The sequence below is a fragment of the Xiphophorus maculatus genome, chromosome 8 (assembly GCF_002775205.1).
Source record: "Xiphophorus maculatus strain JP 163 A chromosome 8, X_maculatus-5.0-male, whole genome shotgun sequence".
NCBI lineage: Eukaryota > Metazoa > Chordata > Actinopteri > Cyprinodontiformes > Poeciliidae > Xiphophorus > Xiphophorus maculatus.
Genome location: NC_036450.1, coordinates 19,676,783 through 19,697,323, shown reverse-complemented (window position 1 = coordinate 19,697,323; position 20,541 = coordinate 19,676,783). Strand labels below are relative to the sequence as shown.

The window sequence follows — 20,541 nt, the reverse complement described above, 5'->3', positions numbered from 1 at the left end:
AACAGAAACTGACAAACAGCTGTGGTACTGCTTGTTCAAAAATATAATTAATATGAATGTAATCTCTAAATTATTTTATGCAGTTCATGAATAATTTTCAGAACGTAAGTAAACTTAATTATCGGAACTCGAATACGACGCCACACACCACCCCTTCTGTGTTCATGTCCACGGTTCGGCCGGCTGGTGTCATGGCGCTGCTGGGGACACTGGCTGCTAAATGCTGTTGGTCGTTACTTTCTAAACCCTGCAAAGGGCTGTTCTGTGGAGTTTTACGGCCAAGCTGGATTCAGGGCTGCATTGGAGGTAAGAGAAACAAAGGGAAAACCGACAGCGACTGTCCTGTTTCATGCTACACATGGATGTAGAAACTTACAGGACAGGGTAAATCAAGCGCCTCCATTGTATAGCAAATGTTCATTCATAGTAAACTCAGAAATACTAGCATTTCAAAAAATTCTTACAGGCCTGAGTTGCTTGTAAAAGTTCTGCACTGGCTGAGGCGAATGGAGTGATTGTAAAATGTGTTAGCTGTCAATTCAAAGTGGCCTGGAATTTAAAACATTCCTATAGTTGGACTTTAACCCACAAGTAATCATCTTCTGTTTTGTCGTTTAAACCTCGATGCTTGAAAAAAATGTGTATTGAAATCTTTTGCATTCGTTAATTTAATTATTGAAAGTGTTCCATAGATGTACTCCTCTCCATAGATGTCCAATTTTGCACAACTGCACTGTGGCACACTTGCTGTACATATATTTACATATACATACTGTATCTGCATTTTTTGAATCTTTGCAAGGACTGCTCTAAGTTGCTTTTATATTGACAGCATGTTATATTTTATTTTTATTTTTTATTTTGTCTACAATTGCTACTCAGTGGTGGTTGTTGTGTGTCTTGTCTCTATGCTGTAACTGCGAAGTAATTTCCCTGCTGGGATGAATAAAGTTATTCTATTCTATATTCTATTAAGCGGCATGGCGTTGCCAAGCATCACTCCTTTGTGGAGTGATGCTTGAACATTCTGTCACAAATACACATTTAAAGTTAACTTATTAATATTGTTCAGCTCTTCCCCCATAGCAAAAGTGGAGGAAGCATAATAATTCAGTTTCATCTGAGCACTACGAATTATAGTTTAGAAACTTTTCAAGTATACAGAAGAAACAACATGAGTACCAGCACTGAACCTTGAGGAACCTCACGTGGAATTTTTCGCATCTGTAAACCTGTCTTGTTTATTTAAGCAGATTTTTTACATTTGTTCACTAAGTGAGTGATAACCATCTTATACAATATGTTTGCTTTTTCTTTGGTAATATTTGCTAATCAATATCATCTAATAATACACACAATATTCCGCATTACTTATAGCAGTCGTTGATTTTTCTGCTAATTTTACTAACAGAAAAACAGTCGATCTTTCACTTTTAAATTCAGGCAGGTTTTGCAACCTTCTTTTAATCTGGAAACGCTACTAATAAAAAAAGCCCCACACTTAGTTGTACCTGTTTTCATTTCTATCCACAGCTAAGAGGCATTTGTTGTCAGAAGATGTTATCAAACTGCAGGATTTCCAGCAAAAAAAGCTGGCTGTGGCTCACCTTGTTACGGGATCAGATGGTGAGAAACTGTTTGATGCCGAAATTTTAATGTGAAATTTGCTTAAATCAAAATTGTCAACACACCTACACAGGCAATTATATTGAGCTGTTCAGAGAGAAGATGCAAAGAAATGAGCTGATTCTGCGAGACGACCTAAAACTGCTTCTCCACCTGTGTCAAACGCCAGATGATATGCTAGTAGCCCAAAAAGCCATCTATAGGTAAGTGCTACTCTGTCCCAGACACAAGTTAGACTGAAGCCTTCACTGTTTCTAGAAAACTAAAAATCCAATTTGTGAAATGTGAAAAGGTATCATGAGGAGAACCGGAACCTTTTGTATGGAGACTTCAAGTTTGGCCCACTTTTCATGAGACTTTGCTATGAACTTGGCATGGAGGGAATGGCTGCTGCAACTTTAACTGATAAGGTAACAAGTCAAAACAATGATAAATACTTATATTAAATTACAACACAAGATAGAAACAACTTGTACAATTAATGTTCTTTTTTTTCTTTCTACTCTGGACAGAATATGAAAGGCTTTTTCGTTGATTCAACCTCTTTTAACATCGCCATCAACATGTTGTTTGTTAAAGGCTCATATGAAAGTAAGGAACAGGTCAGCCTACATGCATCATTACATGGGGGCAATATTCTAAAAAGCGTTTGTTCTAGGCGCTATGGACGTTTTAAGAACAATGAGGAGCCAAGGAGTACCATTCAACAAAGACACACTCACACTAGCGATGGCTACCTGCTATAAACTGGTAATGATTAAATCACAGTACCTACCAAAAGTATTCACACCCCTTAAACTTTTTCTCATTTTGTCTCATCAGCGCCACAATTTGTGCTCTTTACTGGGATTTTATGGGATCGAGCAGTGCAAAAGAACAAATTTAATAATCTACAATTGTGAAGAGGAGTGACGATATAATATCTGAAAAGTGCGGCATGCATTTTTATTGACCCCCCCAGCCTCAGTTGCCCAAAATAAAATTACATTAATAGTAAATAGAATTCATTTTAGACAGAGCAGCTTTTATGAGGAAACAAATAATAATTAGTTAATATTGATTAATTAATAATTAGTTGAATACATGTTTCAATAATGTATTACTTTGTGTTTGTCTATGACCTTAAATTTAATTAAAATAAATCAAAGCTACTTTTTAAGATCACAAAATGTGGAAAAAGTTAATGGAGTATTATTGCTTTTGCAAGACAAGAGTGTTTTTTTAGCCATGCTTTAGCACTTTACCATCCCAAGTTTGTCTCTGGTTAGAGTTTGATCTTTTTGTTATTTGCTATTTGTTGCTCAGAACACAGCAGAATGCTACAGAATCAGTATGTCACTAATAGAAGAAGAACAGACCAGAGGCCAGTTCATCACTCGCCATGCATATTGCTTTGCTGTAGCATTAGCACTCAGACGGGTGAGTTGGATCTGTGCTCTCTTAATGATGTTGCAGAAATACGTGCAAATTATTCGAAAAACATTCTATTCTCTTCTGTTTTTGTGTCAGAATGACCTAGAAAAGGCACACTCTATGTATTCACAAATTATGAGCACTGACAGCAAATTGTGCCAAAACTTTAACGTAAGTGTGCAGCCTGTCATTCCACTGTATACATATTTATTGGCGGTTTTTGGTCAAGTATACATATTTATATTTGTTTTTATGTTATAGGTTATGATACTTACCATGTCAGGAGACGTTTTAGGGGCCGTTTCTGTGCTGTCGGCAGCTATATCGCCCAGTAGGTCGTTTTTTGTGAAAAAGCCAGAGTTTTCCAAGGAAGTGGTAAGTGATTACAAACGGTGTCAGATTTGTGATATGATAGGTTATAATGTGACAAGGCATGTGGATTTTTTTTTCTTCTGTTGGCCGGTTTTCAGGTCGATTTGCTCGTTTTGAGGAGTGAAGGCACACCATTCAAGATGAAAGCGGAGCAGGTGGTGACTCAGCTCCAACAGGCCGGTCAGGTGACCCAGGAGACCCTCGACGACATGCTGTGCCATGTCCCGACGGGGAAGAGGAAACCGGTTGTAATGGAGGTGGTGAGGCGGACCAGCCGAAGGACTCGGAGGTCTCTACAGTCCAATCTGTTGTCAGAGTGAAGCCAGAGACGAACACCTAGAATCAACTCTCTCACTGGTGATGAACTATAATGTGAAATTTCTGGGATGTTATTGCACCCTATTAATATGGGCTCTGTTACCAGCACAATCATGAAAGCCAGTGGTGTTTACCTCACGCAGACAGGAAAGTGTTAAATTCTAAAAATAAAACTGAAGTAGTACTTTTTTGTATTACTATTATTATGTTATTTTGAAGAGCTTTTTCAAATTTGACAAACACAAATCTCTTCATGTTCTCATGGTCTTGGGATCAAGATCATCTCTGACCTGGGAACAAGGCCAGACATGATCTTATTGTCAACAAAAAGTAGAATAACTAATGGTTATTTGAAACCGCTGTGTACCTCTAAGAAAAGAACAGTGTTTAAATCAAAACTATGATAATTCCTGGAGTCAGATCAATAATCTGTAGATACATTGCGCATCCCTATTACCTTTGATTATCCATCTCTGAAAGAAATGTATTCTCTGCTGACAGGTATTTGGCTCCATGTCTCCACTTGCTGAAACTTCTGTAAGAAGAAAAAGAATAACCGTATTTGTGTTATATCTGCTTCCAAGAATCCTAACATTGGGAGCGTTGTGTTTTGTATATTTGGTGTAGATGTATGAGCGAGTGATTAAAGGTGAGCAAATATTTAATAATAAAATAGATTTGAAATGAACAAAATAAAAAATTAATAATTTCTTTGGTGTCATTGTATGCTGAGTGTAAAATCATATGCAGATGATTAAACTTGATAGGTTGCAAAATATTATCAATAAGTACCTTCAGCCTGAACTGATTTAAATCATAGAGCTGATAAAATTTTTGATTCTCCCCAGAATGACTACAACACCTCTGCTATTTTCAGTAGCCTAAGATTAAAAAAATAAATAAATTTAAAGCATCACTAATGTTTTTGATTGTTTAAAACAATGCAGGCATGTGCACATACAAAAATCTGGGATGGTACTGACACTCTTTCTGACTTTATGGTGGTCAGAGTTGTTCTAAAGTCTCAGACAGTCCAAGCCTACAGAGGGATGTTGCATAAGAACTGCTTTTTCCCCCCAGTACAACATAATGGATTTGTAAAATGTCAAATATAGAAATGTACATATTTTTAAAGGTTATTTTTTTAAAATAAAGTCTAATAGTGCCATTAAAAATAACCTTTTTAAATACGCACGTTTCTATATTTGACATTTTACAAATCCAAATTTGACCTCAGAAAGTGTGTCAGTAGAACGTGATGAAACACAGGGAACCAACATCAGCAAATGACGTGGCTCTACAATCCCCGTTGAGACAGAACATTCTATCTCATGTTTTCCTTCCACTGAACTTTCCACGGTGATCCTTGGATAGAGCGCTCTTTGAGCATCTCCTTATGTTTTAACATTTCTGCGTTGAAAATTTTTTTTAATGTTTTTGAATGTTGCATTTTGGGGTTTCTTCAGTTTCAAGCCTACTCTTGGAAATGTGCCGACTGTAAACAAAGGATGACGCATTTTAAGCCCCTCCCACCACGCACAGCTGACGCTGGCAGAGCTCCCACCGTGAGCTACAAGACGAAGCTGCTTTTATTTAATCCAAACGCGTTAAATTGACTCTTATCCGATGTAATAAGGTGTTTGCATTCGACATTTTAATCATTTATAAGGCGGCTTGGAAGTTCCCAGACATGTGCGTCGGTGATATCCGCTCCTAGCGGCTGCTGGTGGCGATGCTACTGCTTGTGATCATCAGCTAGCCCAGGCTTAGCTGGCTCGGAGTGACGGGGACAGAGAACCGTGGGCGAAGGCAGCTGGTAACATCAGTCAGCTGACACCAGCACACAAAAGGAATATATATATATATATATATATAAATATATATAAAGGTTAGAAAGTTGTTATTGTATCTGGTTTCACCGAACTGGAGCGTAGTGGCGTATTAGGCTAGTCGGCGGCTGGTTTTGTTGCCTGGAGCGAACTTAACTTGGATTTTATTGGGTTGTTTCAGGCTGTGAGATCTGCCTGTGGGTGTTTGAAAACCGTAGCAGAAAAAAAACCCCACAATGAGCTCCGAAGAGACAGCAGCGCCCAGCAAAGCCGCTCCGGATGATGATGGCATGACCTGGTGGTACAGATGGCTCTGCAAAATCGCTGGGGTTTTGGGAGGAATATGTAAGTAGCTGTCAGTGTCCTTCTACTGTCTTCCAGTTTATACATTTTACGTATAGTTTTATTATTTGCCAGACTACAATATATATATTTGTTTTCCGGGTAATTTATTCTTGTCTTTATGATTGATATATTTAATTTGCTTCGTGTATTTACTCATGGCCGGGTTGGGACAGGATCCGTTTTGAGTCTGACATTTGAGCGTGTAAATACTGCTTTCATCTTTTGTCCCTGCTGCTTGTTCATTGTCCCCTCACTGCAGTAGGGCGCCGCCTGTTTTGTTTGCTTTCCCCCTTCACCCAGCCTTAAAACTCTTGAAGAAGAGTGACACAAAATCAAATTTGCTGAATATTCCCTTCAGGAAACGCACAATCCATCTCGGCATGAGACAGACTTGGAGCTGCCTTTGCAGTTTTCCAGCAGCACTGCAGCCCTCCGTCTCCTCCCTCTCTCCTTCCCAGTGACACCAGAGTCACAGTCCCTGTATCACATTAACCACTGCATATTCAATGACTTCTGTATTATTAAGAGGAATGGACAGTGTAAGGGAGCAATGGTCTGTTTTTTCCAGTGTTTGAGACAGTGTGAGGTTTGGTGCTGAGGCAAATAAAAGTATATGTTCAAATAAAGTGGATGGTGAAAATACAAAAGATAGGTGGCAGGTGGGCTCATTTCTTTTTCAAGTAAATTAAAATGTCTTTAATATTAAGATGAACATAATGTTTGTTTTTAATGGGGTGAAAATCTTCAATTACATTCAGTTCAAATTGCTTTATATTCTGCCAATTCACAACAAATGTCATCTCAAGGCTAACATGTCCATTTCAGATCCATATATATATAGATTCCAATTTGGTCCAGATTCAGTTCAAATCACTTAACATTTTTCAAATACTTCGATTCAGATTCAGTCTCATACAGTTATTTTGTATCCATGTTGCAATATTGTTATATTCAGCTATATGCATTTGGATTGTTTAATTCCAGTTGAAAAAAAAGCATATCAATGGCAGCCTTAATGACCATTGATATGATTTGATTTTTTGATAAATGTTTTGCAGCGCTTTTTTTCTGTCATCACGGAAGTCGCGTTCGAGGCTAAGCCATGAATCATTTTTCAGATTTCCACCCCAAAACGGACGGAGACATGTGGCTATACTAGAATACTTAGGATTATACATATTTCTTGGTTTACACAGTGACTTTTTCCTTCTAAATGTTGAATCGTAACTGACCTCAAGCCTTATCCTTATTTAGAAGTTTCTCTACTATCATTTTTGCAGTGCAGTAATTGAATGTCAGAGGAGTTTATTACACAATCTCATTATTTCTTTTTCTGCTCTTATTTGCTGTATCTCACACGCCTCTGCAATGTGAGATTATGCCAGTTCTCACCCTCTCCCTCTAATTCCCACTCTGATCATGTTTCTATGAGTTTTTTCACAGCTTTCCTAGAACATATGAGCTTTTTTTTTTCAACATTCAATCAGCTTATATTATAACACGTATTCATTTCTGATGGTATATATGTTGTGTTTTTCAGATTTTGTTTAGAATAAGCTCTTCTGCTATTAAAGCTAAGAATAAGAAAAGCTTAAAAAGCTTAGTAAAAGTTTCTCATTCTAGTCATGAAGTGGTTAGTCTTACTCATAAAATACAAACTTATTTAGACTCTGAAACAGTTGTAATAATTTTTTTTATTTGTTATAGTTATTTGAAGTGAAATTTGTGATAAAATGTTCCCATATGATGTATGTCGGTGTGTTCCAGGTGTGTTTGGAGTGTAAATGTGCTGATTTCGAGAGACATCCTGCTGTTTGCAGTACTTGTCATGTTTTTATTAAACACAAAAGTGGCTGACGTTGATTTTTTTCATAGCCTCATCGGCCATTTAGCGATCCACTCTCCTCTGAGGAGTTTACTGCACAGATCAATGTCTTGTGGTGCGCCGTAATGTTTTGTGTCAGATCCCGTGACCCACCATCTGTTTTACCACAAAAAACAGCCGTCTTGTTTTGTCTCCTCTGCATGCAGCCTGCGCTGTCTCGGGAGTGTGGAACTGCGTCACTGTGAACCCTTTAAACATCGCTGCTGGAGTATGGATGGTGTAAGTTTCTCAAGGTGTATTTGGAAATTTTCACCTGAATGTGATTTTTTTTTTTCTTTTCTATTTTGTTTTGCTGAGCACAAAATAAAAATCTTTGTTTTTTTTTTCTAAACATTAATCCAACCAACCAATACTGGGCAGGTAAAATTTTATAATAAAGCTGTTTCATGCACATATTTACTCATTCTGCACATTACTAGCAAGCATGGCCAGTACTCAAAACTGTTACAGACTGGGGTGAAAGTTCATCTTCCAGCAGGATGTCAATAAACCTACAGCCAGAGATTCTGTGGAATCTTTTATCAGTGCTGGTTGATCCTCTGCTTTTCATGTTTAGGTGTTTCCCTGAGGGCTCACCTGATTTACAAAAAAATAGCTGATTAACACGCTTCTGCAGGAGGTAGTGTAATTATTTAAACCACGTGTGCAGGAACAGATGCACGTCTGAGACATGAAGGGGCCCTGACGACTAGGATCGAGAACCACTGCTTTAGATGAAAGTATATTCTGTTTGTTAGGGTGGCCTGGTCAAAGTCCAGACCTAAATCTAACTGGGATTCATTGTCAAAACATAAAAATTGAGAAGCGCAGATGGAATAGAATGTCTTTATTGTACGATCTCATGTGTATTGAGAGTCAAACCTCTAATTTCAGGGCTCACATTTAGAATAGTACATCAAATATTAAGCATTAAGGCCACGACCAAACAGGAAAGTATGTCTGTTTGAAATCACAAAAAAAGCCTTCCAACAAACACACCCTAACAGAGCCACTTGTAAGTTTGTTCACGGCCTCTGTTTTGCGAGGCATATTCATCATTAATATTATGCTAAAGACATTTTTTTGACAGCTTATTTGTTATTTTCTCTTCTCGTTGATTTGTGTTTCTGTGTCTGAGATTGGCGCGCTGCTCCCAATAATTCCCTGTTCTGCTGTGCTTGTGGCCCCGCCCTCTCGTCTCAAGGTTGAATGCCTTTGTGCTGTTCCTTTGTGAGGTCCCATTCTGCTGCCAGTTCATAGAGTTTGCAAATGCGATTGCAGCCCGCGCAGACAAATTCAAGCCCTGGCAGAAAGCCCTCTTCTACTGTGGGTAAGAACAAGCATCCATTGTCAAAGCGGCTGACATCTGAGAAATCTGGACTTTTAAGCATAAACACTTGTACACGAAAGTGCTGTTTTTCAACAATTCTGCATGTTCTAAGCGCTTGTCTTTTGCTTAATGTCCTTTTTGGTCGCTTCTCTTCAGGATGGCTCTGTTTCCCGTGTTCCTGAGCTTCTCCATTACAACACTGTTTGGAAACGCCATTGCCTTTGCCACAGGAGTTCTTTACGGACTTGCGTCTTTAGGCAAAAAGTGAGATGGCTTCTATAGGTTAAAAGCATGCAACACGTTACACCTTTATATTTAAACATGTCTTTTTTTCCCCCCGATGACTCACATTATAACAGGCTCTCACATTAAATGCAGTTCACAACATTTTTATCAATTAACACAATGCCACCCTAATAATGACCTTCCCTTTTTGTGATGCAAATAGGTTTAAACTGAGTGAGTTTTGTACTAATCCCTTCTAATTCTGATTCTCGTACACTTGCTTTTTCTTTATTTCCACTTATTTTTATTACCACCCTTCCTTCGCATCCCGTTTCCTCTATTTTTTTTTTCTTCTTCTTCTTTTTTTTTTCCCCCTGCCCTCTCAGGGGAGACGCTGTGACTTACGCCAGACTACAGCACCAGAAGCAGGGAGACGAAGAGCGGACGGCAGGGACAGTAAATGGAGTTCCAGAGTGAGGCATCCGATTCTCCCACTCCCCTCGTCTTGTTTTGCAGTTTTTACACTTGGACCTCCAGGTTCAACCTACCTTTTGTCAAAACTACATAGTTGTTTATTTAACTGCTTAGTTTGGTGTATTTCTTTTTTGTTCTGATCCAATACTGTCAACAAATTTATTTATTTACCTCCAATCTAAAAGATGGAATTTATCACCATGGCTCAACGCTTTTGAGGTTATGCTTTAAATTCTTCCTTTAGATTTTAGTTTTTTTCAGCTTTTTTTTTGTTTTGTTTTTGGTTTTTTTTAGCAAACATTTACTTTACAAAAACTTAGTTTTTTCCCCAAAGCCTTCCAGTAAATTACACGTAAAATGATTGTGATAAAAACATAATTGAGCTCAGCTTATTCAGGCAATGTAGAGACATGCAGTTGGGCATTTTTATTAGCAATGCAGTGCGGCGCAGAAGCTCACCAGCAAAAGAGTTGACATTTTTATTATTCACTAATGACAATATGACCGTTAAAGAGCGGTAAGAACTGAGTTTATGTTCTTCAGGGGGAAAAAGAAAAACCCATTTACAGTGGTAGTTATCCCACCAGTTGTAACAAACAAATTTTGACTGTATAATATATTTACATGAAACCTCCACCTGACTTGGAGCGAAAAGCCAAGCTAGCCAGGATCGTGGTGCGGAGGTTAAAATGTTCTGGTCTTGCGTGAAAAGGCTACAAATAACTACAGAGATGTGTGGCTGCATTTTAGGGGAAATGAAATTCTGTTGTTTGAAACCACTGAGTCTTACTGGGGATATAATATTAATAATAATAAAGTCTGAAGGATAATGACAAAATTGTACACAAGCAGAAATGCTTCTGTTTATAAAGTTTGAGTGTATCAAAAAGAAACCACAGGTCTGCCTGCTACATGGAAGTTTAAATGTTTAATGCTTTCTGTAACTAAAAGACAAATTTAAAGTAAGAGGAGTAGAGCAGTGCAATTTCATAAATTAGAATGATGTTTGATTTAGTTTATTCCTTGTTTTTGTTGTTGTGCCGGTTTTTATTTAAAACTGATATTTGTAAATTATCCAATCAAACCAGATACAGTGAAGGAAACGATGTTTAAAAAGCCCAAAAGTGAATAAAATTTTTACCGCACCACGATAGTCTCCTACCAAAAAAAATGTCAAAATGGGGGGAAAAAACATGAAAACATACTGTCCGGCAGGTGGGTTTCTTTGTTAAATTTGGATAAAGTATACAGTGAGAACAATAATTAGAACGTTTAAAAAAAAAAAACGGTGTTAGACGAGGAACCAAGTTTATATTCCCACCAAACAAAAGTTTGGGGGATTGGCAGTGGATGTACTTGGAAATGTTGATTCAAAGTGTTTGAGAACTTCAGGACAGTTTCCGGTGTGAGGTTATGCTTCTTCAATAATTAAAATATATCTTAAAGTTTTCAGTGCATTTTTATTAGGGGTGAAAGTAAATATGGAGACCTCTGTTCATAAAACCTAAAGTGTTTCCTTAACCTTTTCACTGTCTTCTGTCACAGCTTTTGTATTTAGTTTCCTCTTTTGTTTTAATTTGTTGTTTGATCAAATGAGAAATCTTGTATTCCCTTTTTGAACAGTTTTGACTTTATGGGCTTTGATCCATTTTTGTTAAAAGTTTCAGACTCTTGATCTCCTTAGGTTTTTAACCCTATTTCAGCCAAACCTGCTCATAGTAGGAAGAGGTATTAAGGTATAATAACATGGCACACAAAGACGTCTGAACTGTGGCTTATGGGCATTTATGAACAAAGGCAAAAGGGATTGAATGTATCTGGTTTATCCAAAGATTTCCACACCTGAGGTTTATTATTTTTGTGTTAGACTTTTGTGTCCTTTTCTTTTTTGTATCCCCAGATAAGCTGATTTAGTGTAGCTCAGCCTGTGTAGCCTATCGGGAGCTGGGAGCTGGGATGTGTGCTTATTTGTAAAACATTTTGTAACGGTTTTTTTATTTCTTTGTTTCTTTAAAAGAATTAGGTCATTATTAATTAACAGTTTAATGGAGGGAAGTGTCTTTCTTCAGGGACTGTTTTGGTGTGTATTCCACTCATTAGGCAGAATTATGGTTTACCTTATTCATGATATTGAAGCGAGACGGAGATTGTACGATTTAACTGTTTTTATTGCCTTGCCCCAGAAAAACGAATGCTGCTTGCATGTGTCTCTTACGGCCTTCGCTGTCTAAAAGTCTCTATTCTGTTCGTTTCTGATCAAGTTTTATTTAATGTACCTCCAGGGACAGCTCTCAGGTATCATTCAGAGCCAGCTGCACGACTTTGAAACTACCATGTCACTTTAGCCAGTTGAAACACTTTAGCAATCTCCGGTGTTGGTGAATGTTTAAGGAACATCACTGATTATTCTCCTTGTCCACATGCGTTTGATTTATTGTCTTTATTTAGTTCAAGCAATTCGCCCGTTTGATTCATCTGTTGCCGGCGGGTGTTTAGTGCCGTTTTAGCTGTAAGAGGTACGTGTATAGTCATTGTGTGTTGTGATGTGAAGTCTGATAATGAATTTGGTGAAATAAACTTGCTACTACCAGTGTTGGGTTGGGGTTTTGTGTGTGTGTGTGTGTGTGTGTGTGAAGTTTTTCACAAAGGCTTCATGATTTAAAATGGAATCACGCAAAACCAGATATAGCCTTGGCAGATTGATTGCTAAAATTTGTCAGACGGATTTCTGAACGCAACTAGTTATTGACGTCCCTGAATTTAGTAAAAGGTTGAACAAAAGGTTTGTGCTTAAGATGATCTTTTTTGCAATTTTGCTTGACAAAGTTAATCCTGATAAAATCCTTATTTTCTGAATTTGTAAAAATGTGGATGTAATATGAAAATATTTACTAGGTGCTATTTCAAAGTAACAGGATTTTACCAGAAAGTGGCAATATTACTGATAACTTCCTAACTAGAGAGTATCCACTAACTTTAATCATTTCCCATCTTGAAAAGCAATATACAGTCAAAGTGTGATTAATTTTATTAGTGAAATGTGCTTTTCTACAGGGAATAGCCACACTACAACGCTTCCAAATGTATTCATTAAAAAGAGACCTGTGGTTCAGTACTGGTAAAAAAAAAAAAGCAGAACTTTAAAATTATCTGTAAGACTTAAAACAACAATGCATTGACAAGAATTTTCATTGGCAGCCTGTACATCCCTGCTAGAGAATATCATCAAAACGCAAGATATGTTCTACATTCTTGGAAAAAATTACACTTTTATTTATATTTATTTATTTATTTAAAATAAACTGCTCCACTTTAAAGAGAATCAATGTGATCAGATCAGTTTTAGGTCTAGTGTTACATCAGGACCACAGCACATTACCACAACCTCTATCCTATGCTTCTAATAGGTTGACCTGACCATAATAGTCCTTTGTCCTTTCATGCTTTATATCATAAAAAGACAAAGCCTGACTCTGGTAACATGACATCGACATAAATTAGGCCTCATGACTGCAACTCATAGATTATTTAGGGTATTCTTTCCATAAAAAGACACTTTTGGGGCGGTAATGAAGCACAACCCTTCAAGTTGTGCTTTAAGACCCATAAAATCAGCTCTGAATAAAACTCAGTCACATATTACATAACTGAGATGTTGTTTTTTTTTAAAAAAAACCATCTGAATCATCTTTCTACAAATTGACAAAACAATGTTGCTCTTCAAAACAGACTCCAGATTTATTAGAGCACTCTTCACATTGTGCTTGTGTACACTCATATGTATCGCTTTGCTATTCCTGGTAGCTGCACAAAGTCGTAATGCAGTCACAAATCAAGATAACCCATGTCGTTATGCTCTGGTAATTTATCTCTATACCCCAGATAAAAAGGCTTATATGTAACTAAAGGGATTTAATTATGGGAATTAAAATCTTACATCTTTGTATTTTTTTACCCCCTGAAGTGGGCTGTAACTGAGAATGTCTTTAAAGTTCTAAAGTAGGTAGCAAGTTTACTACAGCCTACCTACCTTTCAGTATTCTTCTATTTTCAAATTTGCAGCTAATAGATACTTTTTAAAGTATCTAGGCTTTAAATTTGAACAAAAAACACAAAACACCTGTAAAAACATCTACTGACCTGCAGGAATCCAAGTAGAAATGCTTCTGTTTTTGGTTGATCACAAAGTCCTCAGGACTAATTTATATAAGTTTAGAAGACAGGCTACTCAGCCATGTTGTCTGTTTGATTATTTTTGAAATTCGCTCTGACACAAATAAGTAAATGTAAACAACAATCCAGATTTACAATATATAAAGTTTTTCGAAACTGGCCAGATTTTAAAACTACCGTGATGAGCAGATCTTATTGAGATTTATCAACAGAACTCTTCTTCTGCCTACCAAATCTAAATCTACTTCAAAAAAGGCCTTCAGATTGAATGGGTTTTCAAAAACACAATCTGACTGTATTTTGATTGTAGTCAACTTTGAAACCAACAGAGGGCGCTGTAAGTTAACTTTGATCATAGGCTAGAAGAGTAAAGATCTTTCTTTTGCAATCACAAAGAGGGGACAATCATGTTTTGTCAATTGACGTTTCAAGATCTTTGCAGGGTGGGACACGTCAGAGTCCATCAGCAGCTGCAGCTTAACAAAAGCAGAGCAAGAATCAACTCGGCATTTCTATCATTTCACAACTTTACCGTGTGAAAGGGAAGTGTCAAAAAGGTGAAATAATTTGTGACACTGGTACCAGTCTCTGTCAAGTGGCTATTTGGAGGCTCTTCAGCAAAATAGCAAAAGATGAAAACAATCTCTTTGATGTTTGTGAGAATTTTAATCATTTTATCAGAAATCCCAGGGTATGAGAATGAGGAAACAAAGATATTTTTTTTATTTAATTAAGAGAAGACAGGCATACTTCATAGAAAAAACAAAACAATAAATAAATAAGGGGCAGTATGCACGCAGAAAATTATTCTCACTTAAATTTTCAACTGTTTTTTCTTCTCTTTTTTTGGCAGGTACCAACTTATTGAGCTAGACGTCACGTTATGATTCTGCGTTTAAGGCAACCAGCTCACTGAACCCAGACACGAAAGGAAAGAAAAACAGTGACGGATCTAAAATTTGAAAAATGTTTTAAAACCAACAAACGAATGCACTAGACTTTGACTAGGCCATTCTATCTGAGCTGTTCCATTGCACCGCCCTCTGTTTTCAGCCCACAGTAGGTTTTCTTCCAGTATTTCCCGATATTCAGCTTCATCCGTCTTCCAGTCAAGGAAGCCGTTGTTGCAGCATGATTCTGCCGCCGCCGTGCTTCACTGTGGGGATGTTGTGCTCAAAAAATTTTCAACTTTGATCATATATTTCCCTCTGTTTGCTGTGTGCCCAACATGTCTTCTGTCAAACTTCAAAAGGGACGTCTTACTGCTTAGCTTTAATAACTTTCCTGTTACCTCTTACTCATAAACACCTTTTGTTTTTATTTCCCACCAATAGTTGCCATGTCAATAGAGTCCCACCTGAGCCATTGACCTCTAAAGTCCCTGCAAAGGTGCCATGGGCCTCTGGGTAGTGTTTCTCATTACTGCTGGGCTTTTCTGGTCTCTAATTGAGGTATTTTCCCCTCTAAGCCTGTCATTTTTAACAGATTACTACAGATGGTTTAAACCTCTAAAAATTTAGCCTTGACCTGTCTGCTGTGTTACTTAGTCTGCAAGTTTTTTTTGTACTTTGATTTAGGGGTATCAGAGTGAAGGAAGTGGATAAATCAACACAGATCTCATATTTTATTTGTAAAAAAAGACAAAGTTAGATATAATGTTCCCTTCACGTTGATCTGTCTCAAAAAAAAAAAAAATCTGATTTATGTTTGTAGCTGAAGTGCATTTTGCAAGACTCTGTACCTCCCGGACTTATTTTACTCATTTTCTTCTCATGTCTGGAGAATTTGCCCTCCCACAGTAAAATCATCGCCGTCAGAAATGATTGTATCCCCTTTTCCCCCCCCACCTCCTGAGGGGAGGGCTCACTTTGTTTGCTGGCTGTCCTCCCAGCTCCCGGTTGCATCATGCCTGGGAACTTCGCTCCAATGAGGGAATCGCTTTGTGCTTTGCGGAGGGAGGGAAGGAGTGGGGGAGACACTCTCTGATCGGCTGCAGAGCAGTGCTGAATCCGACCAACTGGACGGGAATTCAAACAGGACTCCGGAGGAGCGGGATTCATTACCTGAGGAGAGAGAGAGAGAGGATTTCCCCTGGGAAAGCACACACACACACGCACTTCCTGCTTTTTTTTTTATTTATGTACTTATTTTTGCCCTATTGGCAGGTTGAACGTGCAGGGGACACCCTGTGTGTGTGTGTTTTTTTTTTTTTTTTTTTGCTCTTGTTTTTGTGTGTGAGGAAAAGAGCCGCGCAGTTTTGTCCTTCCTGAGGTCGGGACGGGTTGGAGCCCCGCGCAGTGGCGATGGAACGCGTTCCCACCGGGAAGTGCCTCACGGAGCCGTGCACACCCGGCTTGTCGTAGCGTTTTCTGGATCGATCCGCTCAGCTTCTGTTCAGGGATTTTTTTTTTTTTTTTTTTTACTGTGCAGGAAGAAAGGGAGCCCGGGATGCCCGTGAGGAACAGGTACAACCTGGTGGACGATGTGGCGGACTCGCGGCTGCCGCTGCACAACGAGGAAGCTTACCAGCATGGGATTTACTTCCAAGCCAAGGTGAAACAACCTGGTCCATTCATTATTTCTAGCCAGTCTGACTCCCTCCAACCCCTTCTCCCCAACCATGTGGTGGTGGCAGGTGTACTATAGACGGAGCAGCTGGGATCCATTATAAAGTTGAAACTCATGGCAGCAGCTGCTCCGACATTTATTCCAGGTTTATCCCAGGAATGTTCCTCTGATTGGATTTATCTTTGAAATCTCAAAACAACAGCTGATCTGAGTGATGGGTATAATGACAAGATTCCCGTTTAATGATGAATCCTAAATTGGAAGCCAACTAACAAACTGGCACCAGGGCCGAATTTAAGTTGATATGAGCCCCGGGCAAGAGTCAGGGATGGTGCCTAGCCTTGCCTAAAACAATTTCTCTTATGGATGCAAATTGCAAGATACACATTGGAAATTCTATTTTCTTTTTTCATGAAAGAACCTTTACGTTTATCCTTTGTTAAAAGTTTCCCTATACTCAAGTTATCACAGACTGATAGACAGGATGAAACTATTTTTGGTTTGGTCCTTTCTAACGTATATTTTTATTAGATTACTTCTGGAAATGTCTTTATTCATAAAAAAAAAAAAACAAACATTCATACCTAGAGGGTGTGTTTAAAGGTTTTATTATGGTTGACATGCCCAAGGTCAAAGAATAGGTTTTTCAAAACATCCATCAAGACAGCCACACACACACACATATATATATATATATATATATATATATATATATATATATATATATATATATATATATATATATATATATAGGCAAATAAGATACCAGTAAAGTTGAGAAGATTGAAGCAGGCATGTGCTGTTGTTGTTGAACTTTGACCCTGTGCCACTCCTTTGTTTTAACAGTTTTTAACAAATTGTTGTTTCCTGTTCAACACTAAAGATCCCTGTGACTGAAGTCCATAACAGTAACACTGATTGGACTGCAATTCTAAATTTCATTTTCTTAATACGTTATATATTTTTACTTATTAATTCTATAAAAATAGAGAACATTTATTTATGTTGTTATTTTTGGCTTACATGTAATATGTTCTGTGCTTTAAGTGCAAAATAATAGAAAACTGGTATTCTTAAATTCTTAGTTTTGTGTCTGGATTTGAGCAAAGGCATATCTGGGCAAGAGCCCGCATGGTTTTGGGGGAGCTCTGAATTTGTACTTTTCTTTTTTATTTCAATAGAAACTATATAATGTTTTGAAAACAACATTATATAAATTTGTAAAACTAAATTTCTGAAGAAAACTCATAAGCCCTTATTATGAGGGCTTACAACATTACAAAATGTTGTAATTTGTTAGATTTTAAAGTAAATAACCAAAACATAACTATTTGAAAACTATGATGTCAAAAACACAGAAATACCCTACGATCACATTAGACATAACGGCTAGCTTTGAGCCCATGTTCGCTGCAGATTTTGGAAAAAAAAATTTTTTTCAGTGGATGAAGAAACAACAAAAGAAAAAACAGACTGTTTCAGAAAACAGAAAGTTAAGATGTACAAGGTCTAAAAAGTAAACTTTGAAGCTTATGCACGTATGCCCAACTTTTCTGTTGTAATGTACATGTGTAAAATCCAGACTTTTACAGATTCTCAGCGACTAAAAATAAAATGAATGCACCAAAGCTTAATAGAAACGTGCGTCAGAACCATCCTCCATCTAACAGGGAGTGCATGTGATAAGCATCGCATGTTTTTTTGATGAAAGAAAAACATCGCAGTTAATAAATTGACTCAAGGATTATGAAGGAATAAAACTGAATGAGTGCACACAGCGAGTCTCTACATATTAAACAGCAAAACCAAAGACATATTTTTTACCAAGTCAGTGGTACGGATCTTCTGCTCCCAGACCGTTTACCGCAATCAAAATAAGAGCAAGAGCAACATCAAAGGCAGCGTGTTCCCCAGGGCCGCTCATGAATTCAAATATATGCAAGCCGCAAAGAGCTTACTAATAAGGGAAGGCTGTGTCATCTGTGCCACACTAAACTCATCTTTGAAACAGAACCATACAGATTTGACACGTTGCAAGAAAAAATCATTGTTTTGCAGTGTCTAACACACATTGATCTCTCTAGACGGCACAATCTGCCACAGATGCTGACACTCCAATGATTAGTATGTATTGTATGCAGAGAATGGTTGCTAATAGAGACTGCAATTTTTTCCACTGGTTCCATTTTTCAACATTTGTAAGTTGTCTTTTTCACCTGAAACGACAACTTTTCAGCTGTCGTTTCAGATGACTTCTGATGACTTGCAGGTTGCCAAAGAGGAAAAGACCAAACTATACGGTGCAAATGAGAAAATGAGTAGAGTGCTGGTTGAGATGCTTCGCAGTGTCATAGCAACAGAAGAACTGATTGGACAAAATCAGTCAAATTTTTTATTGGACTGATTGGACACCATAAAAAATGTAATCTCACTTTAAATACCATGTTTTCTTTCTCTTTTTTGCCCAACACATTTTTGTGCACAAAATAATTTAAATGTTTCCATTTAAAATAGAAACGGCATCAGTTCTTTCTTCTGCTATAAAAATGTTATGTTAGAGGCCGTTATGCATTAGTTAAATTAATTATTATTGTTGCATGCTGCATAATAGGATTTTGATGCACTGAAGTACAGAAGTAAATGAAGTAACCCTCCATGAAGGATATTATTGCACAAAATATTTTCCCCCTTTTCTGCTCATGTAGCCAGCTTGCTGTCAGCTGTTTAACTGACGTGCCACTTGTAACTTGCTATGGTCAATTTTAAAACAAACCAACTTTTTTTTTTTCGCTGTAATTAAGACGAAATGTGCTGCAGGCCTCTTTCAGCCAGCTGACTAGCAGTGTGCCGGAAGATAAGTTGTAGGGATTGTGCTGTGTTAGTCTGTTAACTGTGACTGACATTTTCCTAGTCTGAGTGACAGCTGATAAGAAAAAAAATATGCAGATTAAAAATGTGCCTTTATTAGCAGAACTTTGGTCACGTCAAACAATCTGTGCATTTTCACAAGGAAATAGTTGATTTTGTCAAACTGTCTTTTTGCAGTGCGTGGTACCATGGATGACTGATTTTTTTTCTTTTCTTTTTTTTTTTCATGTGTGTGTACGTGTTTGCCACAGTATGTGGGGAGTCTTGACGTGCCCAGGCCCAACAGTCGGATGGAGATCGTAGCAGCCATGAGAAGAATCAGGGTAAGGTCAACACTTAGATCAGGTTGCAAAGAAAAGTGAAACCTAGATGGGTTCATCTTGAGGATATTGTCCAGTGGTTTATTTTTCTACTAGTAAAATGTACACTCACAGTGAAAACACAGTTAGGAAAGGAAATATTGACTTCTGTTGTAGGTTTTCACAGAATAAAGCTTTCGTTAACGTTCTTTAGAAAAGGCTGTTGATTCCACATTGTGTGTATTTGGTGGGTGACATCACAAGAGGTACAGGAATCAACATGATGAGCTGGCATTGGTAAATGTCTTAGCAGATAATGCAACAGATCTAAAATTACAAATTTATGCAAGAATTTGGTTCTGATGATTTCCAGGCTACAATAGGGAGAACAATGATCGTCTTTAGCGCTTGATTCTAAAGACGATCTCTACGCGTCACGTGTTTGTCATCAGGAGTATGTGTGCAAGGAAGCTTTCTTATCAAGATATTTCTCTCGATTGGGAAATAATTTCCAAATATTTTAAAAAATAATGATCATGACATGCTTGGGCTACCCGTCACATCTAAGATGAGTTTAATTTTCAAAAATCATCTGACTTTTAGCAACTCCGTTGCTTTAGAATATACAGTATGTTGACTGTCCTTTTTTAAATGCCTTGCGATGCTGGCTGATCAGCTCGATTTTTGTACATCTTGTGATGTTATTTGAACCAAACACACACAAAGCAGGTCATAACTTTTTATCTTCTTAACTTCTTAAAATAACTTTATATTTAAAGGAAGTCCTGAAGCTGAATCCATGCATTTACTACCTGACTGTTTTTATTGTCAGAGTGC

The 20,541-nt window shown here is 37.6% G+C and overlaps 3 protein-coding genes across 7 annotated transcripts in view; all 3 read left to right on the top strand.

Annotated features, from left to right (window-relative positions):
* The first annotated feature begins 15 nt into the window (after nt 1-15).
* On the top strand, nt 16-4,550 carry ptcd2 (pentatricopeptide repeat domain 2). Of its 2 annotated transcripts, XM_023337852.1 has the most exons (11): nt 16-306; nt 1,534-1,626; nt 1,700-1,829; nt 1,919-2,036; nt 2,139-2,217; nt 2,285-2,376; nt 2,932-3,045; nt 3,136-3,210; nt 3,301-3,414; nt 3,510-3,768; nt 4,231-4,550. In XM_023337852.1, the coding sequence occupies exons 1-10, from the start codon at nt 78-80 to the stop codon at nt 3,729-3,731; spliced, it is 1,266 nt and encodes a 421-aa protein (XP_023193620.1). In that variant the 5' UTR covers nt 16-77; the 3' UTR covers nt 3,732-3,768; nt 4,231-4,550. The 2 variants fall into 2 exon arrangements, with proteins under 2 accessions (XP_023193620.1, XP_014324139.2); XM_014468653.2 differs by having other exon boundaries at nt 3,510-4,550.
* A 714-nt stretch (nt 4,551-5,264) lies between these two features.
* Nucleotides 5,265-12,386, top strand: cacfd1 (calcium channel flower domain containing 1). Of its 3 annotated transcripts, none has more exons than XM_023338133.1 (6): nt 5,265-5,545; nt 5,740-5,903; nt 7,935-8,007; nt 8,972-9,097; nt 9,254-9,361; nt 9,709-12,386. In XM_023338133.1, exons 2-6 carry the CDS (start codon nt 5,795-5,797, stop codon nt 9,797-9,799), a joined length of 507 nt encoding a protein of 168 aa, XP_023193901.1. In that variant the 5' UTR covers nt 5,265-5,545; nt 5,740-5,794; the 3' UTR covers nt 9,800-12,386. The 3 variants fall into 3 exon arrangements, with proteins under 3 accessions (XP_023193901.1, XP_005798739.1, XP_023193902.1); XM_005798682.2 differs by having other exon boundaries at nt 5,265-5,617; XM_023338134.1 differs by lacking the exon at nt 9,709-12,386 and adding an exon at nt 9,457-9,702 and having other exon boundaries at nt 5,265-5,617.
* A 93-nt stretch (nt 12,387-12,479) lies between these two features.
* Nucleotides 12,480-20,541, top strand: part of LOC102227674 (carboxyl-terminal PDZ ligand of neuronal nitric oxide synthase protein-like) — a 57,730-nt gene continuing 49,668 nt past the window's right edge. For both annotated transcript variants that reach the window (XR_002753149.1, XM_005798725.3), the window contains exons 1-3: nt 12,480-15,420; nt 16,400-16,522; nt 19,657-19,728. Coding sequence is in view for 1 of the 2 variants with exons in the window: in XM_005798725.3 (XP_005798782.2) it covers nt 15,364-15,420; nt 16,400-16,522; nt 19,657-19,728 (252 nt within the window). In the remaining variant the exon portion in view is untranslated. The remainder of the gene's footprint in view (nt 15,421-16,399; nt 16,523-19,656; nt 19,729-20,541) is intronic.

Bases quoted from the DNA above. Each gene is read 5' to 3' on its own strand.
- ptcd2 (XM_023337852.1), top strand. From the start codon at position 78: ATGCAGTTCATGAATAATTTTCAGAACGTAAGTAAACTTAATTATCGG. The intron at 1,627-1,699 runs GTGAGAAACTGT...ACACCTACACAG, and splicing joins CCTTGTTACGGGATCAGATG to GCAATTATATTGAGCTGTTC. The intron at 3,415-3,509 runs GTAAGTGATTAC...GCCGGTTTTCAG, and splicing joins CAGAGTTTTCCAAGGAAGTG to GTCGATTTGCTCGTTTTGAG.
- cacfd1 (XM_023338133.1), top strand. From the start codon at position 5,795: ATGAGCTCCGAAGAGACAGCAGCGCCCAGCAAAGCCGCTCCGGATGAT. The intron at 5,904-7,934 runs GTAAGTAGCTGT...CTCTGCATGCAG, and splicing joins TGGGGTTTTGGGAGGAATAT to CCTGCGCTGTCTCGGGAGTG. The intron at 9,098-9,253 runs GTAAGAACAAGC...GCTTCTCTTCAG, and splicing joins AAAGCCCTCTTCTACTGTGG to GATGGCTCTGTTTCCCGTGT.